At 39.6% G+C, this 16,806-nt stretch overlaps 1 protein-coding gene across 1 annotated transcript; it reads right to left on the bottom strand.

The window, feature by feature from the left end:
* Window positions 1-1,443: 1,443 nt before the first annotated feature.
* LOC111564302 (ras-related protein ORAB-1-like) lies at window positions 1,444-16,733 on the bottom strand. The gene is made up of 6 exons (XM_023263791.3): window positions 16,323-16,733; window positions 12,399-12,471; window positions 12,027-12,122; window positions 10,423-10,518; window positions 9,216-9,347; window positions 1,444-3,409 (listed from the first exon to the last, which is right to left on the bottom strand). The coding sequence occupies exons 1-6, from the start codon at window positions 16,334-16,336 to the stop codon at window positions 3,209-3,211; spliced, it is 612 nt and encodes a 203-aa protein (XP_023119559.1). The 5' UTR covers window positions 16,337-16,733; the 3' UTR covers window positions 1,444-3,208.
* Window positions 16,734-16,806: the final 73 nt, after the last annotated feature.

Raw genomic sequence — 16,806 nt, 5'->3', positions numbered from 1 at the left:
ACAAATTTCATGTGTACGTCCGGTCAGCACCTTTCAAAATAAAAGCCAGTCTGCGAACATTACGTCGACAAGCCTCTGGAGAGGTCGCCATTATCTTTTATTTTGAAGGTAAAAATAACATCGCTGCCTCCATTTTGTACACACACTCTACGACTTGACGTAGCTGAGGGGCGGGGCTACTTTATTTCGCGCCAGTTACGACGAACCCATTGCTTGTAAAATAGGGTGGTGTGTGATTTATAACAGTACATATTACATTATTTTGGACGTTAATAACACCATGGGAATAAACACGGAATTTTCGATGATTAAATAGTTAAATGAAAAAATAATTATAGCTTACACTCCATTTCACTTCCCCCCAAAAACAGTTTAACAGCACAACAACCCCTCCAGATGGAAATATGTGCCACACCTTATCTAATGAGATTTCCCGCGAACATACCGGAAACGGATAAGCCGTTTTTTTTTAAAAAAAAAGTGGGCGTCATGTCACTCTTCTTCCGTACACAATGAAACAATTGAGTGCAGCTGCTTCAAACAACAATGAGAAATATAAAAACGTATGACGGTAAAAAATAAATAAATAAATAAAATAAAAAATAACGCAAGACGGATTCAACGTAATATATTTGTTTTTACCGATCAGTGCAGCCGTATATTTCTAAAGGACAGTTGCACATTAGAACTGTTAAACTTTAAACTTCTCAACTAAATGCGATATTATATTGAAGTGCATTTGGGCCTGACACTGTCTCATAATGCAGGATGTCACTTTAATTTTCGGCCAAATCAAAGTGAACTTAATGCTTTTCATTGAATAATCTCTGTAATAAATACCACTAGAATGATCAGTTTTCGAAAATCAGTTCTATCACGTGCAGTACCAGTACAATAAATGAATTTAACAGCCAATTAGGACCAAACATAAACACATATGTATGCAATTTCTGCCTCGCCAACTGTAGCTGTCGCAGAGGATGTGCTTCTTTGAGATTTGGGATTTTTGATGTTATTACAGAGTTTTTGTTTTGAAATGTATGTGAATTCTCTGAATTCTCTGATGTATTACTGGCACCTAGTGGTCAAAATGTGTATTGCTCTCAGTGAACAGCATGCGATGTTACATGAACAATTACGGAAAATTGTATCCTGCCAGGAGCTACTCACTCTATCCAGACACTGTGAAGCAGTTATCGTCATTGGAAAAAAATGAATTTCTTTCAAAAATAAGAACATTTATAAGTGACCCCAACCATTTCAACGGTAGTGTATCTGTTATATGTTATATATATGTTACTGTTCTGCTGATACCAGTAGAGGTGGCACTGACCTTCAAAATTCTCTGTCATAAACAGTCTTGGCCACTGTCTTGTGATGAGACCTCACACAGAGGCACAACTAAGTACAATTCTAACACGAAGCAAACACTGTTCTTGGACATACTTTCAAACTGATTTCAGTTGTCTTTATTAAGAAAACAAGAGAACATTGTATTTTATATATGCAATTCTGTACTGAGATTACACACGACAGTTTGTAGACTACGGTGGCCGAGAGGTGCAAACCAAATTTACATAATGCAAAACACTTTTACAACCTCCAAGACAAATTTACAAGCGACAAAACACTTTTACAAGTCCAAAAACACTTTTACAAATCCAAAAACACTTTTACATAATGCAAAACACTTTTACAACCTCCAAGACAAATTTACAAGCGACAAAACACTTTTACAAGTTCGAAAACACTTTTACAAGTCCGAAAACACTTTTACAAATCAAAATGTAACCGGAAAGGGAATGTCCCAACTCCGGGGCTGAAGCGGAAGTGACGACGAGGAGCGGCTAATGCAACGGACAACGAGCGGGTGATGTTTTGCCCGTTTTGTGGGGAACATATAAACCGATTGACGCGGTTTTGTTTTTCGTGTGGTCGGTCTTTAGAGTGTTTAAATGGCGCAGATCAGACCGACAGAGTGCATTAGCCGCTCCTCGTCGTCACTTCCGCTTCAGCCCCGGAGTTGGGACATTCCCTTTCCGGTTACATTTGGCTTTGAAAAAGTGTTTTCAGACTTGTAAAAGTGTTTTCGAACTTGTAAAAGTGTTTTGTCGCTTGTAAATTTGTCTTGGAGGTTGTAAAAGTGTTTTGCATTGTGTAAAAGTGTTTTTAGATTTGTAAAAGTGTTTTTGGACTTGTAAAAGTGTTTTGTCGCTTGTAAATTTGTCTTGAAGGTTGTAAAAGTGTTTTCCATTATGTAAATTCGGTTTGCACCTCTCGGCCACCGTAGTAGACCCTATGTATCTAGCAGGAGATACACCAAATGGCTGTAGAATAAATAAATCAAACGTTTTTTCTACATCTCACCATAAAATGCAGACACGCCCTTCCATTTCATAGAATCTGGTAGTACAATATTTATTTTCAGTTTAAGTGTTACACATTGAGCAACAAACTTACAGTTGTCTTCAGCCACAAATTTAATGCAAAGATAAAGAGTCAAGACCGTTTCAATAAAGTATTGAACACAACCAAACTGGCAAATCAGATTTTACATATATATATATACATAATATTTATGTACATATACTGTTGCACTGGAATTTGGATGCTGGACAGTTGAGACACTTGTGCAGAGGGTGGTGAGAAAAATGAAAAACACCTTCAAATGGGGACAGACAGACTGACAGACATACACTGAGAACGACAGAAAAATCATCACTGAAGAAAAAAAAATAAACAGAAAAAGTTCAATCAAACAGAAACCTAAATGGAACCGATTCATTTTCCAACCCTGCTGTAGGAACGCAGAGAAACCGACATTCACTTACTCTACACACACAGAGTTCTCATGAACCTGCATTCAGAGGACCGAATAAAAACGTCATCTCTGAGATGTCAGAAACAGGGTATGATGGGGACTCGGGCCAGTCAAATGATTACCTATCTGTAGAATTTGTCATCAATACCAGGACAGTATGACAGAAGGATGCTTTAATCGTATTTTTGGTAGTGCGGCTACATTATGTACAGTACAAATACAGGCAACTTCATCATATTTTCACATATACGTGAATCATGTCTTCCCGATCCTATCTGGTTGTTTTGGGCCTTTGCTGGGACACAGAGGAGTTGAGAGGGGGATGGCAGCAGGGCCGGTAGGCCTGCAGAGTAAAAGGGTAGGGCCAAAGTGGAAGGGCCTTCTCTCTCAGCAGCACCCTCCTGATGAAGTCTTGACAGTAGTACCTGGAGTCAGCTTCACGTTGGGCTTCTCCCCTCCCCCAGCTGTGGCCCCGGGGCCCATCCTCTTCTTGATTTCAGCAGCCATGGTCATGAAGGCCTGCTCTACATTGGTGGCATTCTTGGCGCTGGTTTCCAAAAAGGGGATTCCCAGAGAATCTGCAAACTCCTGAACACAGCAAAGGGACAGGTGACAGGGGTTTAGGTGTCTATTTTTTGCAGTTTTTAGATTCTTTACTTTTTGTTTTTGTATTTGTGCAAAGCCAAACAACATGATGTGGCAAACTATACAACATATCAGAAGAAAAACATGGGACGAGTACTAGGGCTGAAAGGATTCATCGAGTTATTCGAGTAATTCGATTACTAAAATTCCTTGAGACAAAATTCTCTGAATGGAGACTTCGTTTAATCCACTACATACTAGACCCTAGACCATTAACTGAGTCTGGACCCAGACTTTATCCGATACGGACCCGGACCTTTAATCAACAAATTATGAGGGGATTTTAAATTTGACGGGATGCTTCTATTGTAACTGGCGCAGCTTTTCTAGTGTTTATGGCATTCAGCAGATCAGAGGCAGAACTACGAAGACAGTTTGACACAGTCAGGCTTTCTTTGTGCAAGTCGGCTTGACAGAACCTAAAACCTCAGTCAGAGTTAAAGGGGATGAAGCTGGTTTTCAATTTCCTCTGTTAACTCAGACTTTCTGCTTCAAAATTAAACCGATCACAAACAGGTTGTATTAATGGAGAACAATGAGGAACATAAAAATTTATGATGGTAAAAAGCTGCTACTGTAAATTATGTAAGATAGGAATGCTAGTAGAATACTGTTAAACGTGTGTAATGTATTTTACCGATCAATGCAGCTGATTTTTTCTAACAGACAGCTGCACAATAAAACTATCAAACTTCCTATATTCAAACATGATATTGTATTGAAATGCATGTAGGTCTGACAGTTTCATAATGAAGGAAATCACTTTGATTTGGCCACAAATTAAAGTGATTTCCTTCGTTATGAAACTGTGTCATACCTGACAAAACCACCGCTGTGTGGTGTGAAGTAGAGGGGCTGCAGATGAGAAAGACCTGGTACACAAAAGCACTATTAACAATAACAGCATACTAACGCTTTGGAGGTTGTTCAGTTGTGTGTGTGATGAGTGTACAGAGCAGACAGAGATGCAAATTTGGGGACAGGCATCATTAAGGCATCATTCATATTTTCATCATGCCATGTATGATGACAATAAAGCCATTCTATTCTATTCTATTCTATTCTATTCTATTCTATTCTATTCTATTCTATTCTATGATTTTACAGCCCTAGTAAAATCTAGTCTTCCTGATACAGCTTATCGATCTGGTACTGAAATTATCGGTTCACAAAAATAAACAAAACAAATGAACAGAAATGACATTACTTTTTTTTTTTTAAATCTCTTTTTGTTAACTTTCTTTTCTGACCAGTTCAGATAGAATACATAAGCGCTCACATAGCTAAACAATAAGCTGGCTACTGGTTAGGGCTGGGCGATAAATCGATTTTATTGATTAATTCGACTTTGTACTTAATATCGATTTGTTTTAATGAAAATCGATTTTCTCATCAACATCCGCCACCAGCGCCTGCCTGCTGGGCTCCCGTAGTTCAGAGTGCGCGCCCCCCTCCCCCCGCGCTTGATACACAAACAACATGGCGGTGAGCGGCGCAGATCGAAAGGTGCGTGTCCACTAGATGCTATTTTCCCGTACGGCAACTTTCTTTTCTGACCAGTTCAGATAGAATTCATAAGCGCACACATAGCTAAACAATAAACTGGCTACTGGTTAGGGCTGGGCGATAAATCGATTTTATCGATTAATTCGACTTTGTACTTAATATCGATTTGTTTTAATGAAAATCGATTTTCTCATCAACATCCGCCACCAGCGCCTGCCTGCTGGGCTCCCGTAGTTCAGAGTGCGCGCCCCCCTCCCCCCGCGCTTGATACACAAACAACATGGCGGTGAGCGGCGCAGATCTAAAGGTGCGTGTCCACTAGATGCTATTTTCCCGTACGGCAACGCACTGCATCTGAAAATCGCACAGACGGCGGGCAGTCACTAGCGGACCACAACATGGTCACATGACAGCGCTGAGCAACAGCTGGCCGCTACATGGTCACGTGACCGAGCTTTCAGCTGGACAGTCCGGCAGACTTTCCCTTTTATTTCAAAAACACGTCACCGAAAAGTATTTCTGAAAGCATTTGAGGCGAGAAATAATCTGTGCGGCAGCTGAATCTGTCCTCGTTTTAGGTCACCGACACCTAGTTTAGAAGTTTGAGGACAGTTTCACGATGTGTGGAATCTCCGCATACGGCATCCAATTTGCTTCCAAATGAGCTGCGGCCCTCTCCGGGTAAACACACCGGATCGCAGCGGGAAACGCACAGCAACCGGACCAGCATGCCACATGCAGCGCATTTCCAGCTGCAATCCAGTGTGTTTACCTGGACAGCGCCGCAGCTCATTTGCATTAAGTAGATTGGACTCCGGCATGAGGAGATTAGGTAGGGGGTAAAAAAAAATTGGATAAATCGTGAATCGGGATTTTTTGTGAAAAAATCGGAGATTTTTTTTTAGACCATATCGCCCAGCCCTACTAGTGGTTGATTTTAACGAACCCAATTTTCGGATAAATGAGTGAACTCTGGATGAGGGCTCTAGGCTGTGACCATACAGTCACAGAACAGGGAGTCAAAAACTGTACATTTCTCATTTAGAGTTTAGTTTACCAGGAGCTGAGTGTGCTGACACAGAGGTGACAGCCCTAAAATCAGTAATTGTAATGATCCGTCTAATACTGTGGACTACTCAAGCAGCTCTGAGCCATCGGGACATGGACACGGGACATCTAGGAGGTGTCCTGTAGTTTTTGGCACTGGAAAGCTGGCAGTGGATTCTTTGGGTTATGTGGACTGCAGGCTGGATAGGGTTTGTTCTGCCAAGTCCCTTGGGTGCTTAATCACATTTTGGGGAGTTTGAAAGCCACGCCAATGGCTTGGGCTTTTTGTTGTGGTCCTTGGGTCATTACAGAGCAATTTTTGCTGTGTGGCGGGGCGGAATGTCCTACTGAAGAGGGCAGCTGCTGTCAGGGAGTGCTATTGTAATGGAGGGACATACTTGGTCTGGGACACAGTTTAGGTGGGTAGTACATGTCAAAGTATCACCCACTTGAACGACAGGATTCAAGAATTTCTGAGCACAATGTCACATTGTTAAACACTTCTTAACCTGTGAGAGGTTTTAATGATGTGGTTGATTGGTGTGTAACAGCGTGAAGAAGAAACCTGAAGCCCACAGCGAGTGGATGCACTCTAAAGATGATTCTCTGTTTTAAATGATTTGGATCCTGTAACTTTTTCATAGAATGTTCAGTGTTAAAACAAGTCTGGGGAAGATGTTTAAATATGACAAGTTTAAATGACAAAAGTGAGTATGATAAGAATATGCTGGCTCAATGTGTTAACACGTACAAATGTGAGCTAGTACATGTCTGTTGGGGATGTCCATGGATGACAATTGATAGTTCAATATTTTTAGTAGCTCTAACACCAAATCTCTCAATACTAGAGTGAAAAGCCTGCAGCCATAATGAGGGAAGACTTGATACTGTTTAAATATACAGAAATCAACATTTTCAGACAGACAATCTCTTGGCTCCACATGCCAGTTCACATGTAAAGTGCGACAAATAGTTGTGTACACAAAGAAAAAAGAGACCTGGAAGACAGTTTCAAACTCTGTATACTTTTTCACCTCTGCACAGGTAAACAATCACAATATGAAGGGGGGTGAGAATGTTGGATTCTTGGTTTTAGATAAACAGACACTCAACCATCAAATCTGACATCAGAAAGTGCTGGATAGTCAGATAATTAAGACCGCCCCTCTCCCAACAAGCACTACGGGCAGAATCAACAGCCCTCTTAATGGCTAATTTCATGCTTTCTAGGTCCATCTGTGCACCTGAGGGCTGTATCACCAAGACAGCTTGACATAGGCAGGCTTTCTTTGTGCAAGTCGGCTCAACAAAAACTAAAGCATGAGCCAGAATTATCCGGTATCACGAGGGTGGTTATCAACTTTCTTTGTAAACTCAGACTTTCTGCTTCAAATTCTGTGCAGCTTCATACAAACGGGGGCATTTAACGTGCCATGTGACTCTTCTTCTGCACAAAATGAAACAATCACATGCAGCTGCTTGCTACTACAGATAATGCAAGACAGGAATGCTGGTAGAAAACTGCTGAACATGCACAATGTATTTATTTGACTAATCAATGCTGCTGATTATTTGTGACAGCTGCACATTAAAGCTGTTCAACTTTAAACTTCCTATATTTAAACATGATATTGTACTGAAGTGCATTTCTGTCTGACACTGTCCAATAATGCAGGATAGGACTTGCATTTCTGACCAAATCAAAGTGAAATAATTGTTATTCATTGAATGATCTCTGTAATTAATACCAGTAGAAAAATCTGTTCAATGTTTAATTTCAATATTTATGCGATTTCTGCACCCTCAACTAAGGAGATGCAAACAGTGCGTGATACCGTAACTGCACAACTTCATTTAGTGGTTTTAGTAACATACAGTTCAACAGGTTTACAGATAAAACATTCTCTCAGCCCTGAATCTGTATTGCTCATATAGATTGGTCAGAAAATGATTTGGTTAAAAGGAAGACGCTTCTTATAACTTAAATCTGAAAAATCTGACCATAACCTGCCGCCGACCAGGTTACCGCCACACCATAGTTACCATGAAGATGGTAAAAAAAAAGAAGCCACCTTCCCGACACTGAAAACTCCGACTTTAAGCTCAACATATCTCACTAACCCACTAATCTCGCTTCATAGTACAGCCCTCTGGCCTGGTTTATACTACAGCCCTCTGGCCTGGTTTATACTACAACAGGGTTGCACCAGTGTGCTTCATCGCGGTTGCATTTCCTGTCATATCGAATATCGAAAAACATGAGACACCAGCCGGTCACAGATTAAGCTCTAGCACCGTATCAGTTATTATTCCTGAGGTGCACCAAGCACAGTGTGAACATAGCACAGGATTTCTGGAGAAATGAGGACTTATTGTGTTTGGGGTCTGTCAATGGAAATTATGTGCAAGTTAAAGCTAATCCAAAATCCAGCAGCAACTACTTTCATTCCAACTCTGTTTATGATCAAAATAAAGGTTATCATACAGTCCCTCCTCACACCAAATGTTTGTTTTAAACCCCACCTGTTTTCCAGGCACATGCACAGTAACTGCACTTTCAGTACAGTCTGCACAGTTAGAAATTTTGGGCTGCATGCAGACTTGGGTTGATTACAAAATTCACGCCACGCATACCACTCTGTACCACATCTACGAGGATGCAAGTATAAACTGGCCTTAAATCAGTCTGTTATAAACAAAGTACTTACTGCATTAGGCAATATTTGCAAAATGATATTCATCCCAACTTCATACAGTTATTACTCAGATGTATGGAGGTGAGGCGGTTGGTAGGGTGTCATTTTTACTCAAGTTGTCTTTTGTCTATTATTAACAAAACCATTTCTGTCACTTCTCACCTGTTAACTGCATTCACCTTAAATGTCTGGATAATTGATGAATTAAGGGTATGACCACAGGCTTTCCACCCTACGCTTAGGTGAGGCTATTAAGAACAGACTGATTGGTTCATTTGAAGTATGCTGAGGCCTTAAGGTGAATACTTAGGAGAATGGAATTTTGCTTATGCTGCTAAAAGCACTCACACTACCTGATTCTGACTTCCTGTAGAAGCCTTTTACCAAGGCTAACCTGAGTTTCTTATAGTAAAAAAGAAAAAATACAAAAACTGTTTTAACATGAAAAAGATGAATTTTAATAGTTGTTTTGTGTTTGAGTACATAACTACGTGCCTTACCTTTGCTGTTGTGTAATCCACTACTTTCTTTGTTGTCAGGTCACACTTGTTCCCAACCAATAGCTTGTTGACGTTTTCACTGGCATAGCGGTCAATTTCCTGTAACCACTGTTTGACATTGTTGAAGGACTCCTGGGACAAGAAAAGGATACACCATATCACTGAGTCAGATACGCTACAATAGGACATCAGCATCCTTCAGCGAGCCATATTTAAGACTATGTACAGCAGTAAAGTGCACTTTCTGTTTAGGCGGACAGTTTTGAAAGTACAGGACAGAAACAAGAGCAAATCCCAAAATACTGTGGAGGGATGTTATAGCTGCTGAACGCTGACTATAATACAGAAACAATGGATCTGTTCACAGTTAAAAAGCTACAATAGAGAAGATTAAATTTTTGTACTTTGGGGAAACATCCAACTTGGAATATGAAATAAATAGTAGCAGAGCATACTCTCTTATTTCTCTGTTGTACAAACGCTCAGATGAAAGTAAGGCTGCACTGTAACTGAAGTACAGTTCCACAGCAGGTATTTACATGCAGAAAATCATTTCTACTTTTTTAGCAATAAACAGTTAGTTAATAGATCACATGTTCTAACTGTCATGTACCACTTGAAAATCCCACTTAGAAGGGCCTAAGCAATATTACATGTAATCATATGTAGTTTTATTCAAATTGAAAAATAAAACTTAACACCATGCGTTACAGGTCTTGTAAAGTAATTTACGATACATCAAACCAAACCAAACAATGCCCATCAGCTGAAAGGAACTACAAAATTAATTTTGACCGTTGCCTTAAAAATATATATATATGAAAAAATTGCCTTAAAAACAGATGTTTTTCTGGCCTAACCTCATCGATACCAAAGACCAGTTTTTGATTTTTGCTTTCTTGTGCTTAACCCCGCAACCAAAAACCATATAGTTAAATTCATCTATGAGGTTTGTCAAATATTAGTGTCACATTATAGGGCTTCAGCAAGCCCCCAGTAACATGAGAGATGGCTTATGTCTCTGTATCTCAGTTTATTAGACAGAAACCATCAAATTCTGGGTATCCATTGTGAAACACCAATTTAGATTATAGGATGTTCAATAATTACTAAGCAAATTAAAACATCTGCTCGAGGTGAAATGACATCTGCTGGTGCATAAATGGATGAAACTAACAGACATAAAATGGGATGGCGTTTAACTGACCTGGTCTGTGACATCGTACACTACAATGATCCCATGGGCACCTCTGTAGTAGCTGGACGTAATTGTACGAAACCTCTCCTGCCCTGCTGTATCCCACTGTCAAAGAAGAAAGATAATTCAGTTGATGTCTGGATTTGAACCAACAACGTAAAAGACAATAGTCCCACATTTATTACAGCTGGTAAATACAAATATTATCAGAACAAAAACTACAAGCAATGTTAAACATCTTCAAATTTGACCATTCACTGGACAACACTCAAGTACTAACATATATAAAAGTATTTTGTGCTTCCTTTAAGTACCTAAAAATCTCTTGGGACATTTAAGGCACTTTATGGTTCTGCATCCCTGTGCACTGACCATTGCAGACTTTAAGAGCACACAGCGGACACATACACAGTTCCGTAGGTACATATCGGTTGAACTGCTCCTCATATTGACACCAGAAAATTGCAAATGGCTCTCTTAAAGGGCTCTTTTAAGGGATTTATCAGATAGTTACAGATTGGGCTATAGCACTGTGTCTGTGGTCACAGTGGGTGGACACAGCACAGGACTTGTGGAGAATTTTGGACTTTCTCCCTGAGTTTGGCCACAGCTGATGGAAAGCATGTGAAAATTAAAGTACCTCTCAAGTCTGGCGGCGACTACTTCAATTACAACTCTTTTATGATGAATTAATAAGGTGTGGATCTAGATGAATGTCCTCACACGGCATCTCCTCATAACAAGCACTCATTTGCTTGACATGCTAGAAATGTGCACAATCTGCTAAGTTACAAATTTTGGGATGCACATGGACATCTGCAGAGGGGTCTGCACAGTCTTAGGCAGGTGATGAAATTTAGGGACACGCATACATGTAAAGAATTAACTGACCTTTAGAAGTCTTGACTAAAAGTCATTATAAAGCTAATTTCACAGCACTTTTAGTTCACGTCACTCTTTATATGGTCAAATATTTTTAATAAGGCTGGTACTACTCTATTTTTTCTTCTTGTCATCAAATCCTACATGCAGCCTCAAAACATAAGTGAATTTTTTCGAAGTACAAGTACTGTGTGAACCTAAGCACTGTTGTATCTTATTATTTGTGCTGTGCCTGACTTTGACTGAGTTCTACACACACCTTCCTGTTGCCACAAACATAAGAGCACCAAATGACGTTTAATGTGCTCACATTTGATGTCTTTGCCAGATAAAGAGCTGGTCAAGGTGTTTTTGACCAGATATGGTAGTGAATGAAACAAACATAACCAGAAAAGATACCTCATTGCTGAATATGAAAAATGTTTTCCGGTGAAATTAATTGACTTATTGAGTGTTGCTAGCTTTCTTTCACAAATACGGGATGGACAATAGTTGAAAATAATGTGGAGAAAAATATCAAAAAATTGAAATTGTAAGTCATATAATTTCAACCTCTAAAATGATGTTGACCGCATGGACTTGGAGATGCAAACCGCAGGGTCAGTAAGACACAAGACAGCCTAACTTATTGTTGGTTTGTGTCATTATATGGAATTTGACAGTACAAAAATACATATATGCACAATATAAATGCATTTTCCAATGCAAAGGTGAAGCAGTAGGTTACTTACAATTTGAAGTTTAATGGTCTTTCCATCTAGTTCTATGGTTCGTATTTTGAAGTCCACACCAATAGTGCTAATGTAACTTTCTGTGTATGTGTCATCCTGCAGAGAGAAACGAAGTCAGTGAATGGCTCACATATCCTGTTCACTTCCTGTTCCTCATGATTTATGTTACACACACACACAGAGAGACACACACTAACAGTACCATCAGTGACTACTACCCCTAGTGGGAAGTAGTCAAGGTGTTGGCAGGGAAAAATGTCGAAAGCATACAAATTGAAATATGTTATACTTTGAGTGATTGAGTTACACACAAGTGAACTGAGCGGAAAACAAAGTTAACAGCACTTCATGTACAATTGTAGGGTAACTTACTGCAAATCTCAGAAGAAGGCAAGACTTTCCAACACCAGAGTCACCAATCAGGAGCAGCTTGAATAAATAGTCACTGTGAGAAAAGGGCAAAAAACTATAGTTAGACAATATTCAGAAATTGTAAAGCCATTAAGTGAGTTACAGATCAACTACGTAAGTACGTGCGATAGAAAGGAAACTGAAGAGCGCTCTAAAATGTTACATTTGTTTTTCAAAGTCTTGGTGCGCCTTTCTACTTTATTGTCATTTCCTGTTTAATGCAAATATACTACTGGTATTAGTGTTCTAACATCTTATGGCAGAGTAGCTGAAAGGTCGGTATTTTACCAGGAAAAGAACCATTCAGGACAATGAACCCTGCTGGGCTCAGACACATTTCAAGACTCAAATGTGAATATGCTATCATTATGTGACTGGGTATATGAAGTCAACAGTAAGAACCAAAGAAAACAGAGTAAAAAAGTACTCTTTGCCATATATTGTACATCTTAAGGCCAGTTCTTAGATTAGTCTGATTCATGTATACAGAGTTGACATAACAGTAGTTCCTGCAGTTGAGGTGTTTTATTCCTGGGCCAGTAGTCCTGCAGGGTACTTCCTGGAGACCCACACACAACAACATCAAGGTAAAATTATAAGCACTGAACAACACACTTGTGTACAACATTCATTAGGACAGCAAGGGGTATATAGTTACTGCTGCTATAATTATTAGGATTTGGAGCAACAATTTGCTATAATACTATTGTACTTCTAAGGAACATAACAGAGCTGACTTGCTGACTAGTTTTAAAAAAATGTGAGTCAGCACGAGAAACAGGAAAGCTTGGCCCGTTGATTGTTTTGAAATGGTTACTTACTAAAGCCCTCCAACAATGATCGAAACGTTATTCAAAGATGTCTGGCGTGATTTTGTGAAAAAATAGCTATAACTAGCTCAAAGCATATTATTTTTGAGTTGTGTCCCATCTGATGTTGTCTTTACATTTCAAGACTGCAAGCAAAAGGAATTTTTAAGTTCCTGATTTTGTAGTCTGTCTTTGTTGTCTACTCTGGGGTGTGTCTGTCAGGCGTTCACTTTTCATTCTCAAAGAGCACTAATAAGTACAAACTGCATACTAATGGTAGATTGATCTTAATGAAGATTGTCCAGCCTAGTCACCTACTATTACACTATCATGCAACAAGCCAGGTCTAAGCACCCTCCTGCTACCATACAGGTCTAAACAATATTCCTCTATCACTTCAGTTTACGACCCCAGAATACACATGTGGTGACTTATGTGGTTGTGCAGCTATACAAACTTCACTACTTTTCATTACTACTACTACTCAGTATCTGGTTTGTCAAAAAATCCTGCTAGTCTTCAGCGTTTTTCTGTTTCTTCCTGTTATTGCTGATCCTCCCTAGTGTCTTCGCAAAGTAACAAATACTACACTTTACACTATCGAGAACTTCTCTTGCTTGTTATCTATCGGACCCTGTACAAGGACAGGGACTTCCTGAGAAGCAAGAAAGAAATATGCTGTGCAAAACCCCACCCTACGAGTCAAAGTATTGCAGTGAAATATACCGCTAATTCACCACCATAAACTGTACATAACACCACACACGTAGGTTTCCTGAACAGTGGTTTTGAAGCTCAGTGTGGTGGCTCTGGCCGACGCCATCGTAACAGTGCCTGCCGTCTCTTAACTCCCAGCTTATCCAAAAATGAGCAAAAATGTGAAACAGGAGTGGAGCTGAGGAGGGCTAAGCAAATGTCTCTGGTGCCATTGACTGCCCTACAACTACACCCAGCAGTCACTCAAAGCAGCCACGCCCTTGATTGAGTATATCTTAATCCAACCCTCCGACAGTTGGCATACACAGAGAAATTAGCTATAGAGACCCAAACCACTTTTGTACTGGGCTATTAACATGTTTATTTTTGCTGTAAAGTTGTTCGTTTTATCTTGGGGGGACTATGGACATTGACTCACTTCGGAGTCCGCCTCAAGTGATCATTTGTGAACAGTTTTTGGCACTTCTGCATTGACTTCATTTTTCTGCATCTTAGGTTACCGCTTGTTTATCACCAGCATCAGGAGAGGGAGAGCATGAATGTATAACTTTAGTCTTATGTCTCACATGAGGCTGGTTATTTCAATATTATCATATCTTCAAGGGCTGTCTCTGTTCCTCTCCATTTCATTGTTTTAAAAAAAAAAAAAAAAAACTAAAATCCAGTCATACGCTCTTCATTAAGTCTGTGACTGTGGACAAGGCTGTTCCTGTGCAAAGCTGATTACTAGCTTGACAGCAATACCAAGTTAACTGAAAGAAGAGCCCTTACAAATCTGGCCTTCAAACTAGGTAAAGAATTCAATGCAACAGGTTTTCTCTTACTTCAAAGGGACAATTTCCATCACTCTCCTGACTCTGGTTAATACAGTATATTATTCAATACAAAAGAAAAATCCAAAATGCACCACTGATAACAGTCAAGCTGTGTAATTTAAAAATTTCTGCAGTCCCATAATAATTACATAATAATAGTAACTTTACTTATAGCACCCTTAAGAACAGTGTTCACAAGGTGCTTTGACAGTCAAAAAATGCAAACACAGAATCAAGCAAGACATAAGGAGACATGGCAGAATAGTCAATTAAAAAATAACAAAAATGATAATAAGTTAAGTGAATAATTAGCTAGATTAGCACGCATATCAAACAAAGGAACTAGGCAGTTAAAAAACTATATGTAGTAGGTTTTTGTAACCAGATATTTGGTATTCAGCACACTGAATTATACTACAAACCAAAATGTGGGGTAAAGATACCGTCTTTTCATTTAGACACCGACTCTTAGGGACTAAGACAATTTTGTATTGAGTAGAAATATCTAGCCTATACCAAGGAGGTGAATCACTAAAACACAATACTTAATCACTCTATTAAGCAGTAGGTAGATCAAATATCACTTCTGAGAGTAATGAAAACTTCAGAGGGGACAAAGTAGTTTTAACATTTAGGAGCAGCTCTCAGTAACAGTTTATCAAACAAGGAGTAACTATTTTACATTCCTGTGAACATTTAAGAATGGAAAACCAAAGGCAGAGAGAAAGCTGAAGTAACATATTACTCAACATTCCTGTGGGGAAATCGATGGCCTGCCCTGTGGCATGTGACCCAACACATGACTGAGAGGCTGTGGAGGGGCTGCCTCAGCACGACTACACCACGAAAGTAAAAACTGATGTACCCACTGTCAGGTAAAGCATAAAAACAAAAAACCCTGTGGTAAAGAATGGATGCCTGCTGCCACAGTATTGTTTGTTAATAGGAGCAAGGAAAGTAGAGCGATGACGCATACAGACTGAAGTAGACAATACATTAACAACCGACAAGTGTCATATCTCAAAAATCTAATTAAGGGAACCCCTCGTATTAGCATAAGCATTATAAATTTATGAATTTAGATACATAATAAGTATTCTGTAGGTGATGTCGCCGACAAGTGCCTTTTAGCTAAATGAAACCATCTGTTAAGCACAAACACATCAAGCAACAATAGGTACTTAATATTCAAAAAGACACCTTTGACCTGTATTTACATCTCAGGGGAAAAGATAGGCAGCCTAAACCAGTGACATAAGCCTCAACTCTTAGCCCAACAGCTAGATAACAATATAAGGGGCACTTTGTTAGTACGTTTATGGACTATTAAGCGCTTATCACCAACAGATCACTGACATCCCTTAAACATCTTGGCAGCATCTCAGGGGGACACAGTTGGACAGTAAGGCGACAGTCATGTGACGCTAACTTAGCTTAACTGCTTACGTTACATTATTTGCCAACAGTAACTTGCTTGTTAGCACATTGCTAATCCTAGCTAGCTGCCCAAAACGTTACACATTGTTCTTAATTGTGATACTTACTATTCGGGATTCATTGTTGACTCGTAGTATAGCGTATACTGTCTCGCAAAATGTCTTCTTTTCTCTGTCCGCAGATAAACAGCCCCGGTGAACAAAGAAAACGAGAGCGATAGCTAGCTAACACTGCTCCCAAAGCCACGGCCAGCTAGCTGTTTCTCAGTAAAAATCCAAAATGGCTGCAACTTCAACCAGGAAACAGCTAACATTAGCCAGCTTGTTAGCCAAGTCAGGAAAAAAAACAAAAAATGTAGCTTGGTTTTTACGTATACTCTTAAAACAGACCTAAAACACGTTTTTTTCAGCCGTAACGCTAAAGCGACTAAACAGGGTTATGTGGGTCGACGTCTTCTGTCTCTTCCTCGCTGACTGAGTCGTTACTGCAACAGAGCTGTCAAGCCCTGTAGGAGGGATTACGTCATTTAGTGAAACGTGGCAGAGAGGAGGCAGTTAGTGTCACATCACACACATTACACAACGTCCGGAC

This window comes from Amphiprion ocellaris, chromosome 16 (assembly GCF_022539595.1).
Source record: "Amphiprion ocellaris isolate individual 3 ecotype Okinawa chromosome 16, ASM2253959v1, whole genome shotgun sequence".
NCBI lineage: Eukaryota > Metazoa > Chordata > Actinopteri > Pomacentridae > Amphiprion > Amphiprion ocellaris.
This window is presented reverse-complemented; position numbering and strand designations above follow the sequence as displayed.